Consider the following 18953-nt stretch of genomic DNA (forward strand, 5'->3'; position numbering starts at 1 on the left):
CACTTTACTCTCCTTTATTTCGAAATGTTATAGAGTAGTAAATGACGACATAGGCCAATAACCATATATAGGTGTCCAAGGGACCAAGATGTCCCAAAAATAAGATGACTAAACATCAACCTGCTATAGTGCTATTGTACGTAAATTACTTAATCTACGAACGCAAGTTTTCAAAAACGATGTTAAAAAACGCTGTAATTCTACTCGTCATCTTTCACGGTTCCAAATACTTTAAAAGGCGTTGCCTGTTTTGACACACCCAGTATATGTAGATACGGTGAAACCCAACAACATTATTTTATATTTAAAAAATGAATACTAGTATTACTTTTATGCTAATATTTTCCACTTGACCATTGTGACTACACAGTTTCAGCACCTAGCCTTAAGTCTTTTACTAATAGTATATTATCAACCTAAACTTTATTAACTTAATTAATCCTTAGTACCTTATATTAACCTTAATTTGACCACATGCACTAACTTATACCTGGTTAAACGTCGAATTTTGGTCGCGTCGAACGGAATTCAAATAGATGAGATGTTACGGAGGTTTATCATCATCTCATTGAATTGCATTCAACGTGATCAAAATGCGACGTTTAACAAAGGCCTTACAAGAACAATGCGAAAAAAATTCTCCCCGCGTGATTTTTTTCTCGCATAATCATGCAGATTTGCAATGGTTTTCTATAGAGATGTTACATGTTATATATACATACTTAAAGTATAGTATAGTATACATACTTAAAGGGGTATATAAATTACTTCTTTGTCTTCATCATAATTTATAATTCCAACGTATGAATACGGGAGTGCAGTTTTAGTACTTTGCCAGTTTCCTGATCATATTTTGCTGAACTATGACTATCCAGTTTCTCAAATATGGATAATATAATAAAGTTACCTAATTATGAATACAAAACTTAACTATCTAATTGCATAAATAACTAGTATAATTATACATATTATGAATAAAAGCGTTTCTAAAAAGATGTTCTAATCATCAGAAAAGATGGCGACGACATGTTCCAGCTTGCTTGCGAGCTGTGGATAACGTGCGTCTTCTAGTGCCTCTTGGAGCTGATCAATAAATCAAAAGTTTAGAGATACAGACCATTCAACGATAAAAGATCCGCTTGCTGAAGGCCATCAACATTGTGACGTTTGAAAAGGTTTTCAAGGGAGCATTCAAGGGGACTAAATCAACCCGCCCAGGGTTCAGAGAGCAGAAAATAGTCATGAAGTAGCGCGGAATATCCCCTGGGGAGTCTGGCAGGTTCAAAGTCGTCTTCTTGTCGAGAATTATCGTAAATTAAGGTTGTCAAACCATGCACCGGGGCCTGAAGAATCACGTCAGCAAGTTTCGCTGGTCACAACAATTTATCATGCATTGTGGTAGCTTACGGCTCACCTCGTCTTGGTACTTGGCTGCATACTTGTACAATTCTTTCAATGCGTTATCTACATTAAAGTCTTCAATGTAATGCTATATCAGGAAATGAGATAAGGTGGAATATCAGAGTTTTTATACAATTATCTTTAGAAACTTCAGAAAAAATATAAATCATTTTATGCTTATTACAGTTGATATTTAGACTATTTTTGTGTATGCTACCAACGGCGGAAACTACAGAAGGTTACCCTAAAGCCATTGTCACCTAAATCTCTTAATGTTAGTAAATGGCATGCAATTAAAAAGATACTTTGGTAATGATAACTTACAGTTGCGAAAAACTCTGTAATTTCTTCGTCCGTTAACCTCGGTGCCTTCGAAACCTCCTGGTAAAACCTTTAAAAAATGACGTCGTTATAACTTATATCTATATAACTATATATCCTCTTCATTTAACGTGTAATATTCATTTTAATCGAGTGAAGTAAATTAAAGACATCGGTAACTATGCGAAAAACAAAATTTCACAACACCTTTCAACTTTTTGTTTGTACACAGGTATTTCCTTCGCATACAGCAGTTTATTTGATGGAGAATCCTATATATGACAGAAATAATATAACCTATAGAGCGATGTTTAAACTTGTATTAATTATTTAAAGAACGACAAACTTACTTTCCCAAGCACGTGATCAGTGACGGAACAAGAGTCCATGAACAACTACGATAAAACAATTAAAACCAATTTTAAGGTGGGGAAAAAAACACGATTAACTAATGATAAACCGAAAACGTTGTGGGAAATGCAACTTAGTATATAGAAATCGAATCCACAGCCCCGCCTTGTTATACCAGGAGGGGCGATATAGCTAGATTTGAAAAGCAAGACGTGACATGTTGTGTTCACGACAGTTACGACCAAATGAAAGCCAGTTCTTGTTGGAGTAGCGAGAAAACGTTTTACTCTCAACTGAGTATAGCAATGTTTCTTACCAACCTGAGCAATAACACTCAAACATGAATCAACAATTGGTGCTTTATAAACATCAAATAAAAAGTTTGGATTCTTGATCAGATTCACCCAGAACCTCAACGGTAAGCTAAGAATATGAACAAAAAGAATTGAGATCACAGTAACACTCTCGAGAGATTTATCGTTTGTCATCAAACAAGTAAAAAAAATATTAACAGTTTAGTCCTCCGACGATCTTCCAGAAGCAAGAACGGAAGGTGAAGAAGATTTCAGAGTTCTGATTTGGGCAAAAACATTATAGTATAATTCCACTAACCTGTTGTTCTTCCACGTGTGGAGGACTTCTGGATCTGTGATATTCAACTCTTTTGCTTGGTCATCCAAGAAATCAAAAAGGAACTTGATGGGCAATGGAGGACGTTCATTCTTCCGAAATGCAGGGAAGATACAGTCAAACATGTCATCAACATATTGTTGTAATGTACCCTGAAATTGACAGTGGACATATTGCATGAGAAACTGAAAACATTTGGTAATTTGTCATATTCGTGAGCTTACGAGTAGGAATGTAAATCACACGTCACTTTGCGATGAAAGTTGCGTGTTTGTAAACATTGGGGGGAAATGCACTTTCCCTCCATGAAATAAAATTATCAATGAATTTCATTTGCTGTTTATGATTCCAACTTGATATGTCTTGCACCTGGTTGCAAGTTCACTTACCTTGGTACTCAAGAGTCGCGTGAGATATATTTCTGACAACATTTTGCTGTGTCGTGGGTCATCTTTTTCTGGTGCGTATGAGTCGACGTGTTTTGACTAAAACACAATAAAATCACATCCAAAATATAAACAGATCTACATTGTCTAATTAATATTTAATTCTTTTGTCGCTTTTTTTTCATTTTTCTAAAGTGCAAGCTAGAGGTTATTTTCATGATCATCAATACAAAGTGAATTTGTAACTTGCAGAAAATCTTACCAAGTGCCATGGTTTTCTGTCTGCATCGTTAATATTATGTTTACTACTTTGTACCAATGACGTCGTACTGTACAAAGATGGGCTGTAAGAAACCTTGGGTAAGCTCGCATTGTGGAATTCTGAAAAAAAATTAACAATAAATGACATTTGTGTTTAAATCATTATTTTTTTTATATTCTATAAATTTCCCGAGAAAGAGACATAGAGAAATACACTGATCTCAAATATAGGAGACATTCATAAACTGATAACATGCTGTTCATTTATATTTGAAATGTGCGTTGTAAGCGTGTGAACACTGCCGTTGTTCTTTCTCTCATAATATCAATATTTTTTTAAGCGTGATGAAAAATAAGATATGTCTCACCAGAAGTATCGAAACTAGCCGCAAAACGTCTGACAAGACGCAAACATGTCCCATCTGGTATTTGATAATGACCAAGCGTATTTAGTCGTTTCCATTCCCCTTCACGAAGGCTTGTGACATCATCATCCTTGAGAATCGTGTGATTTGATGGACTTTCAATCCATTCTTAATAAAATAACATCACAAGAATATACGTCATAGCCTAAGGAATAATCCTAAAATATGCGTATTTGCACGAGGTAACAGTTTGGGAGGCAGGGGCTAGTTGACAAACCCTGGTGAATTGATTATTGAATTATATTCTGGGCTGTTTCGTTACGAGAATCTTATTGACTTTACCCTTCAGTAACAACTTACTTAACGTTAACTCGTCCTTTGGAACGCGAGATGAAAATGGCACATTCTAAAGAGAATATGGAAGCATTGCTATCATTAGAACTGTAGAGAGCCACCTTTAACAATACGAATAAAGATTTACCTTAAACAAAACTTCCATTATTTTTTCCTTCGTTTGTTCGATGGTATCTGTATCAAGTACGTCCACTTGAACTGGCGGATTATCCTCAAATTCCACTGTAACTGTTAATTTCTGTAAAAATATATATATATAAGAATACTTTGAGGCAGACGTCAATATTTATTGTATTTATTTTATTTTTGTTAGGACGTCGATTTTTCGGTGTGTTCAGCCTTGGTATTACTTTGACTTTTTCACACGTGATGTTCACTTCGCCGGCACTTTTTTGTGCATCAATAATGATTCAAAAATATCGCAGATACTCACATTATAATCAATACTTTGTCTCAGTAATTTGTCCTCGCTGAGTGAATAACGAGCTTCGTTTGTCATCACATCAATGGGACCCTTTTCTACTTGAAATCGGATGGATTTGTACAACACAAACAGAGGTTTACCAGCCTTATCCTGTGACGAAAATAAGGAGGTATCCATAATTAACACTAGTTCCAATCCATGGTATTATTTCGGGAAATAAAGCTTTTGTACACCAATGATTACTTTATTATATAAGATAATAAACGTGGTTTTTGAAGTCGAAAAGTGTTTCAACTTTCAAGATTTTTCACTGATAATGAAAATTCTCTGCATGGATAATGACGCACATGACGCACCTTGATAAAGTTTGATAAGGTAAATGTCAACCAATTTGTGAGTAATTTCTCAGCAACGCATTCGGTTCTAGATAAGAAAAAATCATTATAAACATATAGTGTACTTTGTTACTTGAGTAATTCAAGAAAGGAAATGAGGGTAACCCATGCAGTACTTTCAACCGATATATCTTGAAATATTGAAAATAAACTCCACCGGGTTCTAAATTTAGTTTAGGAATTGACTATTTGTTGGGGTATTTGTTCCTGCAATCAATGGATAAAAATATATCTACAGGACATATACCTCCTTAGCAAAAGTTTAGGATGACTTTTTGACATAGATTTCCGTATTAACTCGGCCAAAAGACGCTGAAGAATGCTAAATAAAAGATCGTGATAAACGTTTCAAATACAAAATTATAGCCACATAGCAAATAGGGAGCGTGAGCAGTTGTACAGTAGCACTGGGAAAGGTGGGAAGTTGCATATTGTTTATATACATAAAATTGTAAGAATTGCCAATCATACGTATTTTTAGTGAAAAATAACAAAAGATACGCACTCGGTACAGTAATCCATTTTACTTTGTAAAGCAATAACAAGAAGAGAAGCGACGTTGCACCTGAAAATTTATAATGTAAGTACTCGTCGGATATAAAAAAATCAATTTATTGTTAAGGAACATGATATATATCATTGTGATCATACCTATCTTGCATTTTAAACTGGCCTTGGTTTTCCAATGTCTTCACAAAAATTAATAGGAAGTTTTTGTTGCCAATTAACTGCGAAAACGTTCGAAGAGCTTCGTCCCATTTGGGACTTTCTTGTGCCTACAAAACATGATAAATCAGTGTTATAAGTGTTATATCAGAAATATGGTACTGTCTCTCTTCATTTATGAACTTGAAAGAAAATTTGGGATTGAACAATGTAAAAATTTAGAAGAAAATCGTGAGGAATGAATTTCAAATTTAAACACAACTTACCATTTTTTCATCCATGACAGGATGGTGTTCAACTCCCGGAAACAAAACACGTTTTGCGTAGTTTTTGAAGTCAAAGTAATGAATGCATCCATCTCCAAGATCTGTCGTGAAGTCAGTCATGTCTGTTTGGAGTTCAGCAAATGCTGTAGAAAATAAAGAATTGAAATGTGGTGAAATATCAGAAGACATCAAGTATTGCAACGATCATTGGTAGAAATAAGTATATATTGTGTAGGGTTGTACTGGATCTTGGTCGATAGAGTTGTCAATAAAAAGTTATGCAAGAAGGCCCCATAAACTACGCATGTACACGCATAAAAGAATATCATAAAATTTGGTTTAGGAACTGCCTAATATGCAGTTTTAGCAAGCACCTTCAAGGAAGCTAGTATGAACGTTAATTCATAGGTCGAAATGTCGAGCTTTATATATATATTTTTCAAGCAGGTGTTAGACCGCATTAAATTATTAAACTTTTACAATTTTTTACTTCCTCCCCAAAATCTTCCACATGATTTTATATGCAAACATCAGCAATATCACAATATCAAGTATTTTAGGAGATCTTTGCAATATTTTTGGCGAATTTTTTTGTCAGAGGCATATTTAATATTTTAATATTTTCGTTTGCGTAATGGCTCAAAAGTCCCAACGTGGAACAGCTACTTATCGTGTCGACTGAAAAAAGAGAATGACGATCAACTATTGTCAACTATATTGGTGAACTGCTGACATAATTGGAGGAAACTATGTCATTTACGAAAGTAATAAAAAGATCAGGGTCGACTTCCTTACAAAGAAGAATGCCTTATATGGTTCGAAGGTGGGCGTTAGAAAGTTCAACTTATATTAATACTCTGCTGTTCTCGAAAAAGGTATTTTCATCTTAACCTTGCCGCTCATGGGTATTGGGTTCTCCATAAACACAAATTAATTTACATTCTTTCCACACATTTAAAACTTCCTATATATAAAAGCGGCTTTTCCAGCATTACGCCACTGTCAGTGTACAAAGCAATGTACAATATTTATTGTTCATGTTTAAGCCCGAGCGGAAAAGTTTCAGCCAAATAATCAGCTGCGTGGGTTATTTTGACCTGAACATGCTGGAATAGATGAAAGTAGTAGAAAATTGTTTTTTAATTTTTTATGCAATCAAAGAAAAAGTCATCGTTAACTATACCTTCACGACATTCTTTTGCGACCTTTGATTCCAAACTGTTTATTTGCAATTCATATGTTCGTTCTTTCTGTTTTTCTTGTCGTCTCTTGCGACGAACAAAACAGACCATCAATAAAATGAAAATGAAAAACACACCACAAATAACACCAACGATGATGTAGATAAACTCCATGTTTGAGGAACTCTTGCTCGAAGCCTGATCATACTTGAGTCTGCCAACGTTGAAACGAAGTGTGCTTGAAGAAACGTTGACCTTGAATAAAATTAAAATAATGATTTAACTCGACTGTACGTACGAGATGGTGCTATATATAAGAGTTATATTTGCAAATTTTATCGGAAGCGTGTCATATTAATTCGGTGTCCAGCTGGAAGATGGAGAGGTTTTTTCTTGTCTACATGGGCACATATCAAGTACTTTAGCTACAGAGACACGAACGTTGCATGTTGGGCATATAAATGTGATAACAGCTGTATGTTTCTACCTAAAATGATGAACGTATAACGTAATATATTGTCGTAAATATACTACAACTTGATGTCATAGGCATTAAAGACTGGATTAATTGTTTTAAAAATTGTCCATTTCTTTTTCCTTCTCCTTGTGCCATTTACAGGGGGAGAAGTTAATAATGTCAACAGATAATGAGCGTATCATTGGCAATGCCGAGGCATCAAGAATATTATAAAGTCATTTACATTATTTCTTTGATATACACAAGTAACAAACTTACCAAGACTTCAAAACTTTCCTGTTTTGGCAAGTATTTTTGATCAGGAGCATCGCAAAGTATCACTTTCTACAGATAGACAAAACTCGTGATCTTCATATGCTATGATATAGAATATGATCGACAAAAGTGCAGCAAAATTAACACGGTAAAAAAGTGGGGTTCATAAAAACAAATTATAAAATATTAGTACGCGGTATTATCTGGTATGATATGATGTACCGGAGCTGCGGACTGGGGTCAAAGTGCCTGATCAGCTATGTTTTCTGAACCCGGAAACGGAGTTGAAAACTCGAAGAAAAGACGAAAAGTTCCGACAGAAAAAAACGATATCATAGCGTCATTTTTACGCTACATAAATTGCTAAACAAAACACTTTACGACACCTAGTATAGCTACATGATTTCATAATTCATTACTTTTTCTTCTAATGAGTTTGGCGGTTTGTTATGAATTGATCTTATCAACAAAAACAAAAACATCATCATTTATATATGCAGATGAACCTTTTAGTTATGTCAAATATAATACCCATGTACACATTTGCTCTTTGCTTCTTATATCTTTTTTTATATCATCTATAAACTATTGTCTAGTTCACTAATCGTTTTATATTTTTTAACTTTAAATTTAAGATGATATATATAATCCGATTTCAGTTGTATAAAATCCTGAACTACAGTTAAAGGTTGACCCCTTTTTCGAGCCGACCGGTTCTGGTACGTTTTGTCACGTGATGGTTTAGCACGTTGATGTATAAGTGAAATAATGATAATAATGTACGAACCCGAGAAGGCGTGGATCCATCAATCATGCCGGTAATATTGCATTTCTGACCACCAACCGTGATGATAAATTTCAACAAATCTTTTTTTTCTTCCACTACGAGATGTTTGCCCTGTACAAGAAAATGGTTTAATGCAAACTGGTTTATGCACTTAGGACAAACTGCTAGTAATGGACCTATTAGCTTGTCGTTAAAAATGATGGCACTGCATGTTAGTCACTGATAATAGTGCTGTATATAAATACCCTTACCTCGATCCCGAGTCTTTCAGTCTTTAAAATATGTATACCAGAAAATTTGTATATAATTGGATCTGGCACAATGATAAGTGAGTTGAACTGTGGATAACTACTGAGATCCTCCCAGGTTTTTATTCCATCCAGAAACAATGAAATTTCAGTTTTAGTTTTAACTTTCACGATCGTTGTTAAATTTGGAAACGGGCAGATCATGTTATCGAAGTTTGGCTTGTAGCAGGACTAAATAATACAAAACACAATCATGTATCATCACTATGTACTTCAGGTAAATATATGTACACTTTTGCCATTTTTGTGAGGCTATAACGGCTCCGAATACCAGTTTGGTATATGTCTATAGGCCTGCATATTTACACTTGCAATTTTTGCTGCGATTTTATCAATTTTCTCCTTTTAGTAGATGTGAAAGAGTGAAGAGGTTACGGATGTACAAATAAGGACACTTATACATTAGAGCATTCATAACTTTTTGCTCGCTTCCATCTGTCAAAAGACGAAAATCGCATGCAGCGAAGATCGCAGCAGAAATTATAGGACACAGCTAACATGAGTTATTTTACTTTCGGGGGAAAAAACACATCACTAGTTGACTTACCGCTTTAGCAGAAGACCTGTCTGGGAATGTCAATCTCATTTCAGGAAAATGGATACCGTTCAAGTTGCTGCCATTGACAATGACTTGTCTGTATGAACTGGAGAAAAAAAGATAATTATGTTAAAAATAAACGTCTCGCTGTCAATCAATTTTGTAAATGTTCGCTGTATTAGTAAATAGAAGCCTCCAAATCGGGAAATGCATGCCTAAGTGCATTCACTCATTGCAAATGCACGCGACCATCTACACCTAAAATCTGTATGATGAGATGTTCACAGCCTACCTTGGGAACGTAAAACGTGGTGAAATACCAGTTACAACAGGATTAGGGACATATTGGAATCCTGTTAGGTTTGAGCTGTACACTGGATTTAGGCCGTCAAATGTGACCGTCAATTTTCCATCATTTGATATCGCACGTCGTTTTCTTGTTGCATTGTTAAACTCTGATGTTGTACACGTTATCTTTTTATTTAATATCCTGTTGTGAAAATTAGGTACGCAACGTTTCAATATGGTTGTTGAGTGCAAATAAATAGAAACTTACAAACGCCGGGTTTGAAAAAATTGAAAGACTTTTTATGAACGAACAGATAAGAGCAGAATAGTTTTTTCCCATGCAATGGCATTAAATGGTAATTTTAACGTGGTTTAAACACAAATTGGAGAGGGGTTATGATATTTTTCGTGACCACGTATTGGTAATCTGTCTTAAATCTTTAAGAAAGCGGATGATTCATGGCACAGCAGACTATATAAACTGACGCTCCTGGCTATAAAAATAGAATTTACTGTATACAATGAAACATTTCAATTCCGAAAGGCGGGACTCTCAACTCTTCTCACCTCGAAATTGAACAATTCGCCTGACCAAAACGCACAAGAATGGTTTCACCAGTATCTAGGTCATTGCCGTAAATAGTTACAGCGGTGCCTCCTGAGATCGGACCTATTTTTGGTTCATAATCTACAATACGAGGGTCCTATAAAGATGAAAAGGGACAAAACAACAATGAATGTTTGACGCTTTAATTAATGCATTACATGAAATTTAATCATCTCAAAGAAATAAAACCAATTCAGTCAAACTATCATTAAACATCTTAATTACAAACTACAAACACGAGCTCACTTCAGAATACTTATGGGAAACAATGTTTTTAAAGATGCACAATTAAGAAAGCGCACTATATTTATTAATACTAAATGTGTGAAAAATCAGGACGTCGGCTCTTTGTTAAGCAAAACAAATTTGTACTCTTACAAAAAGCTTGTAACTTTCACCGCTCATCTCTTCCAAATTTTTTTTGCACCAACGCCTTTAATGCCTCAGAGTTTGTTTTTGTTTTAGGAATTCATGGATTATTTCCACTTACTTGATAACGGAATTCTTCTTTCGAAAAGCCCACCTTGTCGGAAACATTGACTTTAATTGGTGCTGATAAAGTTTTGCTCGATTTACTTGTTATACATACAATCCTGGAAAATAAAAACACAACAATCTTTTGGGCATGATTCTGACGTCCAGTGGCAAATCGGTAAGCATTGATTTACGGTAAATAGCAAGACATATTTTACATGCCACTCTAATAATAGGGAGTTTGATTCCCTTTAAAATGTAAATATCCAACAAACTTTATTCAACATTTAATTTTCGCGTTTGGCGGAATTATGAGGGATCAATTCGGTAAAGAACCTTTACGATCCACCGATCCCTCATAACAAAATAATCAATTGGAGTGACAAAACCCTATTTCAATAAACCCCAATTCAAAAAAGTACAAATAAATGTCCGTAATAACAGATGTTCTTACCTTACTGCAATCTTGTAATCTTTCTCGATTGTTCTACACAGAAGATCACCGATAGTAACACTCTTAACTTCGTCATATTTTCCACCAAACTCTGTCCCTTTTATTGTTAATGTTGTATTTCCCAGTACATGTCCAGTTTTTGGAAAAAACTAGAAAAGATTTTCAATGTATAAATAGACGTCGTGACTATTTGAGTGCATGTGGCATCTCTGTCGATGAAGTGCATGGCATATACATGAAAAAAATTAGGGTGGACACACCTATATAAGACAAGTTCATTTTTGTACTTGCGAGTTTTCGAAAATTTTAGTACATGGACAAAAAATATTTGAGTGAGTTTTAAAAGGCATGCAGTGTTGGATTTAACAGGTTGAGCTGGGATAAATCTTCAAATCTATCTATTTCATACCCCATGCAGCGTTTTGCAACAAACACGTACGAAAGACAAAACAAACCGATTTTATTTTTGGACTTCCTGGGCATTCTGCTTTTGGTTTCACCCACAGTCCTGAAGGACAACCATCGTGAACAGAACAGGATTTTGTGTTGACACACCAACCACAATGATATTCAGATTTCTTATATCCAACACAACTACCGCAGAGCGATGCTGTTCTTCGACATTGGTACAAATACACTGAACAAATGATGAATATTAAAACCAAGTGATCAATATGAAAAAAAATGTTCGTTATTAAATTGTTCGTTATTAATCTAATTACCTTGAACCTGATCGCTCGCTGGCAAAACGTTACTTTTACCCAACGTCACGCTAATATTTGCAGGCACTTCAATCTCTTCTTTAGCACGGTATTTGTACTAAAATATGTAAAAAAAATACATTAAATATACGAAGAAGTTAATCATTTTGGGACGTAACTCGCACCATTCGTTGTAAAGTTATTTATATACACTGATGCACATAGGCGTCAATCGAACGTTAATTGAGGGAGACCACATTCATATATTCTGTAATGCCTGGTTGATTTCTATTAAAAACAAATTTCACTTTCAAAAGAAATCAGCCTGACAATTAACGTTCGATTGACGCCAATGTATGCACAAGTAACTAACTTTACCTGCTGAGCTGCACAAGTAATACTTGTGCTATTAACCCAAGTAGCTTTGATTGAATATGACAAATCACCAACAGTAAAAATACACTGGTATTCACCATGAGGGGACTAAATCAATGAGAAATTAATAATGCTTATCATTAAGATAAGAAAGTTTCATATTTGCCATTTATCTTAATTGTGGATTATGGATTATCTTACCTCAGACTTTATGGATTTATCTTACCTCAGACTTTATGGATTTATCTTACCTCAGACTTTATGGATTATCTTACCTCAGACTTTATGGATTATCTTACCTCAGACTTTATGGATTATCTTACCTCAGACTTTATGGATTATCTTACCTCAGACTTTATGGATTTATCTTACCTCAGACTTTATGGATTATCTTACCTCAGACTTTATGGATTATCTTACCTCAGACTTTATGGATTTATCTTACCTCAGACTTTATGGATTATCTTACCTCAGACTTTATGGATTATCTTACCTCAGACTTTATGGATTATCTTACCTCAGACTTTATGGATTTATCTTACCTCAGGTTGTGGTAATCTTGTTCCAATCACGGTGACTGCTCTTTCAACACTTGCTGGGATATACAAAATCTGTCCTTCAAGTTGTGGACATTGATGTCGGGATGTGTCATTTGAAACCTGATATTAATTACCACAGTTTTAGAATTATATCGAACGTATAGATTACACAGATTTAATCATTTCTTACATGGCTTGTAATGTCTTATTATTCAAAAAGAGTGTGTAAAAATGATTAACTGTCTAGCAATCTAGGAAAGTTAATTTCACCAAGAATTTTTTCATGGCCCTTCACGTCATGATAGAGCGATTTTGAACGTGTTAAACATAATACGAACATATTTGTAAAAACGAACTTGATGAAAAAGTCGTTCATTTATCGCTTTATGTTATTTGTATCCGAGATTTTTTAATTTTATAAAAATGTTGAAATTACAAAAAACTCACTTTAACAAAACAACATGAAATGATCTTCCTAAATACATTTTACGTACCCAAGGAGCAAATGATTTGGGACAGGTTGTAGTTATGTCACCGGAGCACTCAGCTTCGTAATGACACCAAGAACATCTCAAAGCACCCGTTGTACATCTTAAACAACTTAAAAGAAAGAAATTAGTTTTACTTAGCGTCTTTCGAAGTGCACAAACAGACATGGAAATATCATGTAGTAAATGAAAATCGTCATACTCTAAACCAACCTAGATATTGCTGAGCAGTTGTAAAACTCCAGCATAGCAATTGCTATCTTCGAATTTGTTTCATTCGACAATACAGCTACCTCACTCTTGACAAAACCTGGTTCGCAAAAATATATAAAAATACATGTAGAACGACTCCTCAGAGCTAGCAATCCTATAGCAATCCAAGCATGCTCGCTGGCAATCCGGTTGACTAAAATAGATATGTAGATCTAAAATATAATATCGACAGCCGGCGAAAATGATAGCTGACTGGACTGCTGTCCATGTTGGAAAATTATGTACCATTCATTTGAGAACAACCAAAACTATTGATACCGAAAAAATAGCCCCAGAATAATTTTCTTAAAGTAAAAACCAGCCTTTTCCTGCGTACCTGTTTCAGCACTTGCTTCTGGAAGATGCATTGAGGTCGGCACAGAACATTCCATTACATCACCATTTAAAGTAGACGCCATTATTACATCATTAACAGAACAGCCATAAGCGTCCTTCTTCTGCGTGTCGGGAAGATTAACAATGGTTATGTTCACCTAAATATAGAATGAAATATAAATCTTGGTCAGTAGGACGTCCTTCTTTTTCATGATTCCTTAAGGTACTATGGGAATGGATACACGAAGAATGTCGGACATCACAACAGAAGTGAAATAATTAGTTATCTTTCAAAAAAGAACTTTGAAGCATTGGAACATCAACTGGTATCACATAAATATTCATGCATCTTCATCAATTTACAGTAAAAAAACGGTGATTAAAGGGTTCAAATAATGAACATTATTCTTCAGACTTTCGGAATAGAGCTGTGCAAATGAAATATAATGCCGTTATTCATCGATGACGATAATCGTAGTTTACTTAAATCTCAAAACTTGCTTGCCGGCATGAGGTTCAGCTGAATCGCGAAACTTTATAAACTGTGGTATAAAACTACCATAAAATTACGTACTTTTTGAATTCTTGTGTCACTTAGGGGTAACAATGAAGGACTAAGGCTGGAAATACCAATGCATTCAGTGGGTTTCCGAACATATCTCAAATGAGACCCATAATTTGGACACTTTTCATAAGTTGTGCATCTAAAAATAGGTACGTGAACGGATTAGGTAAGAACATACATGATTAATGGCATATGATATTGTCAGGAACACCACTTTACTTTTCTCTAAACATTTGGATGAATTAACCACTAAGCTATAATATAAATGGAGAGAGCAACCATAGATACAGAAATTGAAGCTGGAATTTGCTGCGGCCGCCATCTTACTGTGACCACCTTGAGGGGTGAACTATAGGGAAAATGTGATATTTTCCGCTGTTTTTGTCTTGTTATTGCGAGGTAGAGGACTAAATCAAATCAAACATACCATTTCAAACAGCGGAAAATATCACATTTTCCCTATAGTTCACCCCTCAAGGTGGTCACAGTAAGATGGCGGCCGCAGCAAATTCCGGCTTCAATTTCTGTATCTATGGTTGCTCTCTCCAATTATATTATAGCTCAGTTGAATTAACCCAAGAAATTATTGCATAACACATGACTCAATGAATATTAGGTATGCGTGATAGCCATTGAGATAAATAAACAGGTTTAACCGGAGTTGACGGACGGTTTATCGGTTGATAAAGCGGTGAAGTTGCAAAGTTGTCTTGAGGTTGTGAAGTGAAAAGTGAGAGGATTATACTAACTTAGCATAAAGTGTACACCAGCCACAATAGGGATCATCATTTTTAACGCAACTCTCGCATGTTGTTCGATTGCTACATTCTTCAACGGGAATTTTCAGAACCTAAAAAAAATATAACGAAAATGTAGCATAAAATCAAAATCTGCGCAAACCTACTTCGGGTTTACCTACGGTAATTATCAGAGTTTTACCTTGTTCTCAGACAGAAGATAAACACCGGTCCCACTAGAGTCAAATTTCACAGATAAAATTTCAGATCCAGGTATTCTATTTGAAGTCTCGTATCTTCGCGCCAATGAATTGGAATAAATGATAAACTAAAGAAGAGCGAATATTTCACATCACAAGAAGTTTCCTCAAGTACCTGCCTTTTTGCATGAAAATTCAGAAGATTTTTGTCTAGTTTACCTTACTGAGTTTTCCATTCCTTCCTCCAAGAAAAGTGATAATATTTCCTTGGTAGTTTGTAGTGTCCATAGATGTTATTGAACCACAATCAGTGCATGTGACAAGGGCTTTATTTTCACATATTATTGTGCCAACTATTCTTTCGTTTTTAGCTTCTTTAGAACAACGATCTATACCATCTTCCTACATAAGTTTTAAATAATAGTATATAATATTTAGTCGTTAGTTGACCCTCAAAAATGGATTAGTCAAAACAGCAAGATTCACAAACCTTTGTACACTTTAGATCTTCCTCATATCTATTCCGATGCACTGAATTGCTAGTGAAGCACTTATCAATATTCTTCATAAATATCTCATTGATTTGTTTGAAAGTGAATGTACAAATAGACAACTTTGAAGATGTACTTGACTGATGAAACACACCAATTAAAACTGAATCATTATTTCCAGTACTTCCAAACTGTTCATTAGATCGAACAACTTTTGCTGCTACAAGTTGGTTATAAATTGTTCCATCTTTTCCAACACATTGCAATGGCATCTCCGCATATGTTTTAATGTCACTTATTGTTACATAAGATTGACACAACCTTGCCACATTAGTTCCAGCCTTATTTTTGCCTTCAGCATTATTTCGACTGAAAAAATATCTAAATTTTCCTACAATAACTGCAAGAGTGTAATACATCTTTGGTCTTTTCTTGGACAATTGAAGGCCTGCCTTCATTCCAATGCATTTACGCAAGTTACCACTGCACGATTTTGTATTATAAGTGTTCAATATGTAATCCTTTGATGTGTCAAGACCGCCGGTAGTTTGAGTTCTAGCGATAAGAATGCCATTATTTTGAAGATCTTCCAGGGCAACAGCACTGAAATTTGTGGAACTTGGAACAACACCAATAGTATCCCCAAGTTGAGTTTTTGAAGCCAAGTTCATACTATAAGTTGTGCATACACCATACTGACATGTACCACACGCAAACAACCTTCGAGTACCTGTTAAACTCTCAATCATTATAACCTGATTTGCATTAGCAAAAGATTTTCGACCACATGCTGCCTTCACCTCATTAAGTTTTGTAAGATTGTTGTTCAGTCTATATATATAGTTCACCCCAGCAACATAAACATTATCTGTACTGTGGTCAATTAATATATTTCTTAATATAACATTTTGCGGCTGAAATATAAATTGTCCTGAAACAACTGTTGTGCAACAAATCCAAGCCAACAGTTCATAAACAAGCATCCTAAAATATGAAAATGTAAAAATTAGAACAATCTGTTTTCTAACCTTACATGACACACAAGGTATTTCTTGTGTTGAAAGAGACAATATATAACAGCCCATAGGCCCCATACACTACCAGTACCCAGCCAGTTATATATAACATACTTATACTACATACATGTTACTTGTACAACATACTTAAACTAAGTGCTCTTTTTCTATTTTATATTATCTCAACATTTAGTTGATAATCTTACATTAACCTTTCCAATCTCATTCCAATCAATTTCTGGAGAGATAAATAGCAGGTCAGGTATGTACTAAGGACAATATACATAGATACCTGGTGTAGTAACTGTCAAGAATTTCAAAATGGAGGGAAATAAGTTGTTTCCATATGTTGTTTCAATAAAATGAACAATTATTTTCTATTTAATACATTATTTTCTGTTTATTACAAACAATGAATGACACACAGTGTACAGACACACAATGGAGATTTAATAGCAGGGGACATGCTACAGCATTTGCCAATTATAACAGCCTTCTATACATCCAACATGTTATGACATCACATACACTTTCAAACTTAAATATTAATAAGAACAATACTTCACATAATGTGAAAACCAAATTCAATAATTGTTAATTTTTTTATCAAAAATAATGAACATTAAAACTTTATTTGCTTGCATTTGTGGCATTTTCACATTCATTTGAGATACTGATTATTTGATGTCTTGATGTGACTTCATAAAGTGGGATACAACTATTAATCACACATAATGTAATAGCAGGCATAAAAAAAAGTATCCCAGTAATGAAGTCTCTTGTTGGACATGACATTTTATTAGCAGCCCTGTTGGTATATATATTATTATCATCCATTTGCTGTAATATTTCAATAAAATATTATCAAATTTTCCTCACAGGTGATTAAATTTTAAAAGTTTACTGAAGAGTTATAAAGAAATCGTTTACTTGGCCATGTTTCAAATATTGTGCTTCCAAGTGCCAAATACATCATCAGATAATCAGTTGAAATACTTCATTATCAATTGTTGTTAATGCATGTGCTCGAAGCATGAGAAGCATAACGTTAAACGTTTTCCTTACCAATTTTACAATGCATGTTACCTCGTTAGTATAAAGTAGGCTTCAAACATACCAGGGCAGCAATTGCTTGATATGTAATACCCTTAGTTTTTGTATTTCTAAAACGATCAGTAGATGATGATCTTATTAACTTTTAGCGTACTTTATGTTATATATAAAGCATGGAGCAGAAATTCAAATTCTTTCAGTTAATATTAAATTTTCAATAAGGTTGCTACGAAAAATGTTTCGTCAAAAGTTAACGTTTTGTATAATCATTCTAAAGATACTAATACTACTATAAAAAATCGATATATTTCCGTGAAAAACGAAACATTTGAAAACATCAACTTACTTCGTTTTCGTTCGACGTGAACGTTCTGTAAAAGTCAACACCAAATATGCCAAATATTTTGCATGTATTCCAGATCTGTTGGTGAGTTATATCAACTTTTCTATTATAATCCACTTTATACTCAAATACCCATAATTGACTCGACTTTAAATGTAAAATTCAATTCAATTTGGAGATATAAACGTTTATATTTGAAATACTAGTTTGTGATCACAATATCCAATATACATCCGGGGTGTGTTTTGTATTGCAGCATTAGCATACGTTATGTGTTATATAAATAATGCATACTAATTTTACAATCGTGGGGGGTTTAACGTATAACTCTGTTGGTGGGAGTTGCCCCCATGGGGTTAGGGCACGCTTTGCAAAAAAAACACAAACTGAAATCAGGCTGCCGAGTACGCACTTGACCCATAACCACTATTCCAGAAGTATTCTATTCCAGTTTGCCAAAAAAACTGTGGTTCTGCGGTTCTGAAATGCCCATCTCAATTCTCAACCAACATGGTTCCAGGGCCCAGATAGCGCTGGAGATTCAAGGTTCAACCTCGTACACGCCTAAAAACGCTCAGGTTGATGCAATGTTGATATGAACAGGATTGAACAATGTTGTGCTGCCCACATTGTTCAGAGTTGTTCTCAACTTTGAACAATATTGTTG

The 18953-nt window shown here is 34.6% G+C and overlaps 1 protein-coding gene across 1 annotated transcript; it reads right to left on the reverse strand.

Annotated features, from left to right (window-relative positions):
* Nucleotides 1-45: 45 nt before the first annotated feature.
* On the reverse strand, nt 46-18518 carry LOC114528179 (plexin-A4-like). The gene is made up of 40 exons (XM_028549791.1): nt 18290-18518; nt 15874-16858; nt 15603-15785; nt 15386-15511; nt 15196-15296; nt 14456-14585; nt 13883-14039; nt 13507-13603; nt 13300-13405; nt 12809-12925; nt 12270-12374; nt 11913-12009; nt 11646-11827; nt 11191-11339; nt 10753-10855; nt 10223-10359; nt 9660-9857; nt 9377-9473; nt 8773-9000; nt 8522-8632; nt 7738-7803; nt 7004-7256; nt 5821-5963; nt 5540-5664; nt 5394-5453; nt 5136-5210; nt 4850-4916; nt 4503-4643; nt 4197-4307; nt 4076-4121; nt 3719-3883; nt 3352-3470; nt 3093-3188; nt 2686-2855; nt 2394-2496; nt 2073-2117; nt 1930-1994; nt 1726-1792; nt 1415-1489; nt 46-1083 (listed from the first exon to the last, which is right to left on the reverse strand). Exons 2-40 carry the CDS (start codon nt 16855-16857, stop codon nt 1000-1002), a joined length of 5484 nt encoding a protein of 1827 aa, XP_028405592.1. The 5' UTR covers nt 16858; nt 18290-18518; the 3' UTR covers nt 46-999.
* Between the last annotated feature and the right edge of the window lie 435 nt (nt 18519-18953).

This window comes from Dendronephthya gigantea, unplaced genomic scaffold (assembly GCF_004324835.1).
Source record: "Dendronephthya gigantea isolate DGI-Jeju-01 unplaced genomic scaffold, DenGig_1.0 000048F, whole genome shotgun sequence".
Taxonomy (NCBI): domain Eukaryota; kingdom Metazoa; phylum Cnidaria; class Anthozoa; order Malacalcyonacea; family Nephtheidae; genus Dendronephthya; species Dendronephthya gigantea.

Coding starts and splice junctions, on each gene's coding strand:
- LOC114528179 (XM_028549791.1), bottom strand. CDS start 16,857: ATGCTTGTTTATGAACTGTTGGCTTGGATTTGTTGCACAACAGTTGTT. Junction 12,926..13,299: donor CCAAATCATTTGCTCCTTGG/GTACGTAAAATG, acceptor AATTAATATCAG/GTTTCAAATGACACATCCCG. Junction 10,856..11,190: donor GATTACAAGATTGCAGTAAG/GTAAGAACATCT, acceptor TTTATTTTCCAG/GATTGTATGTATAACAAGTA.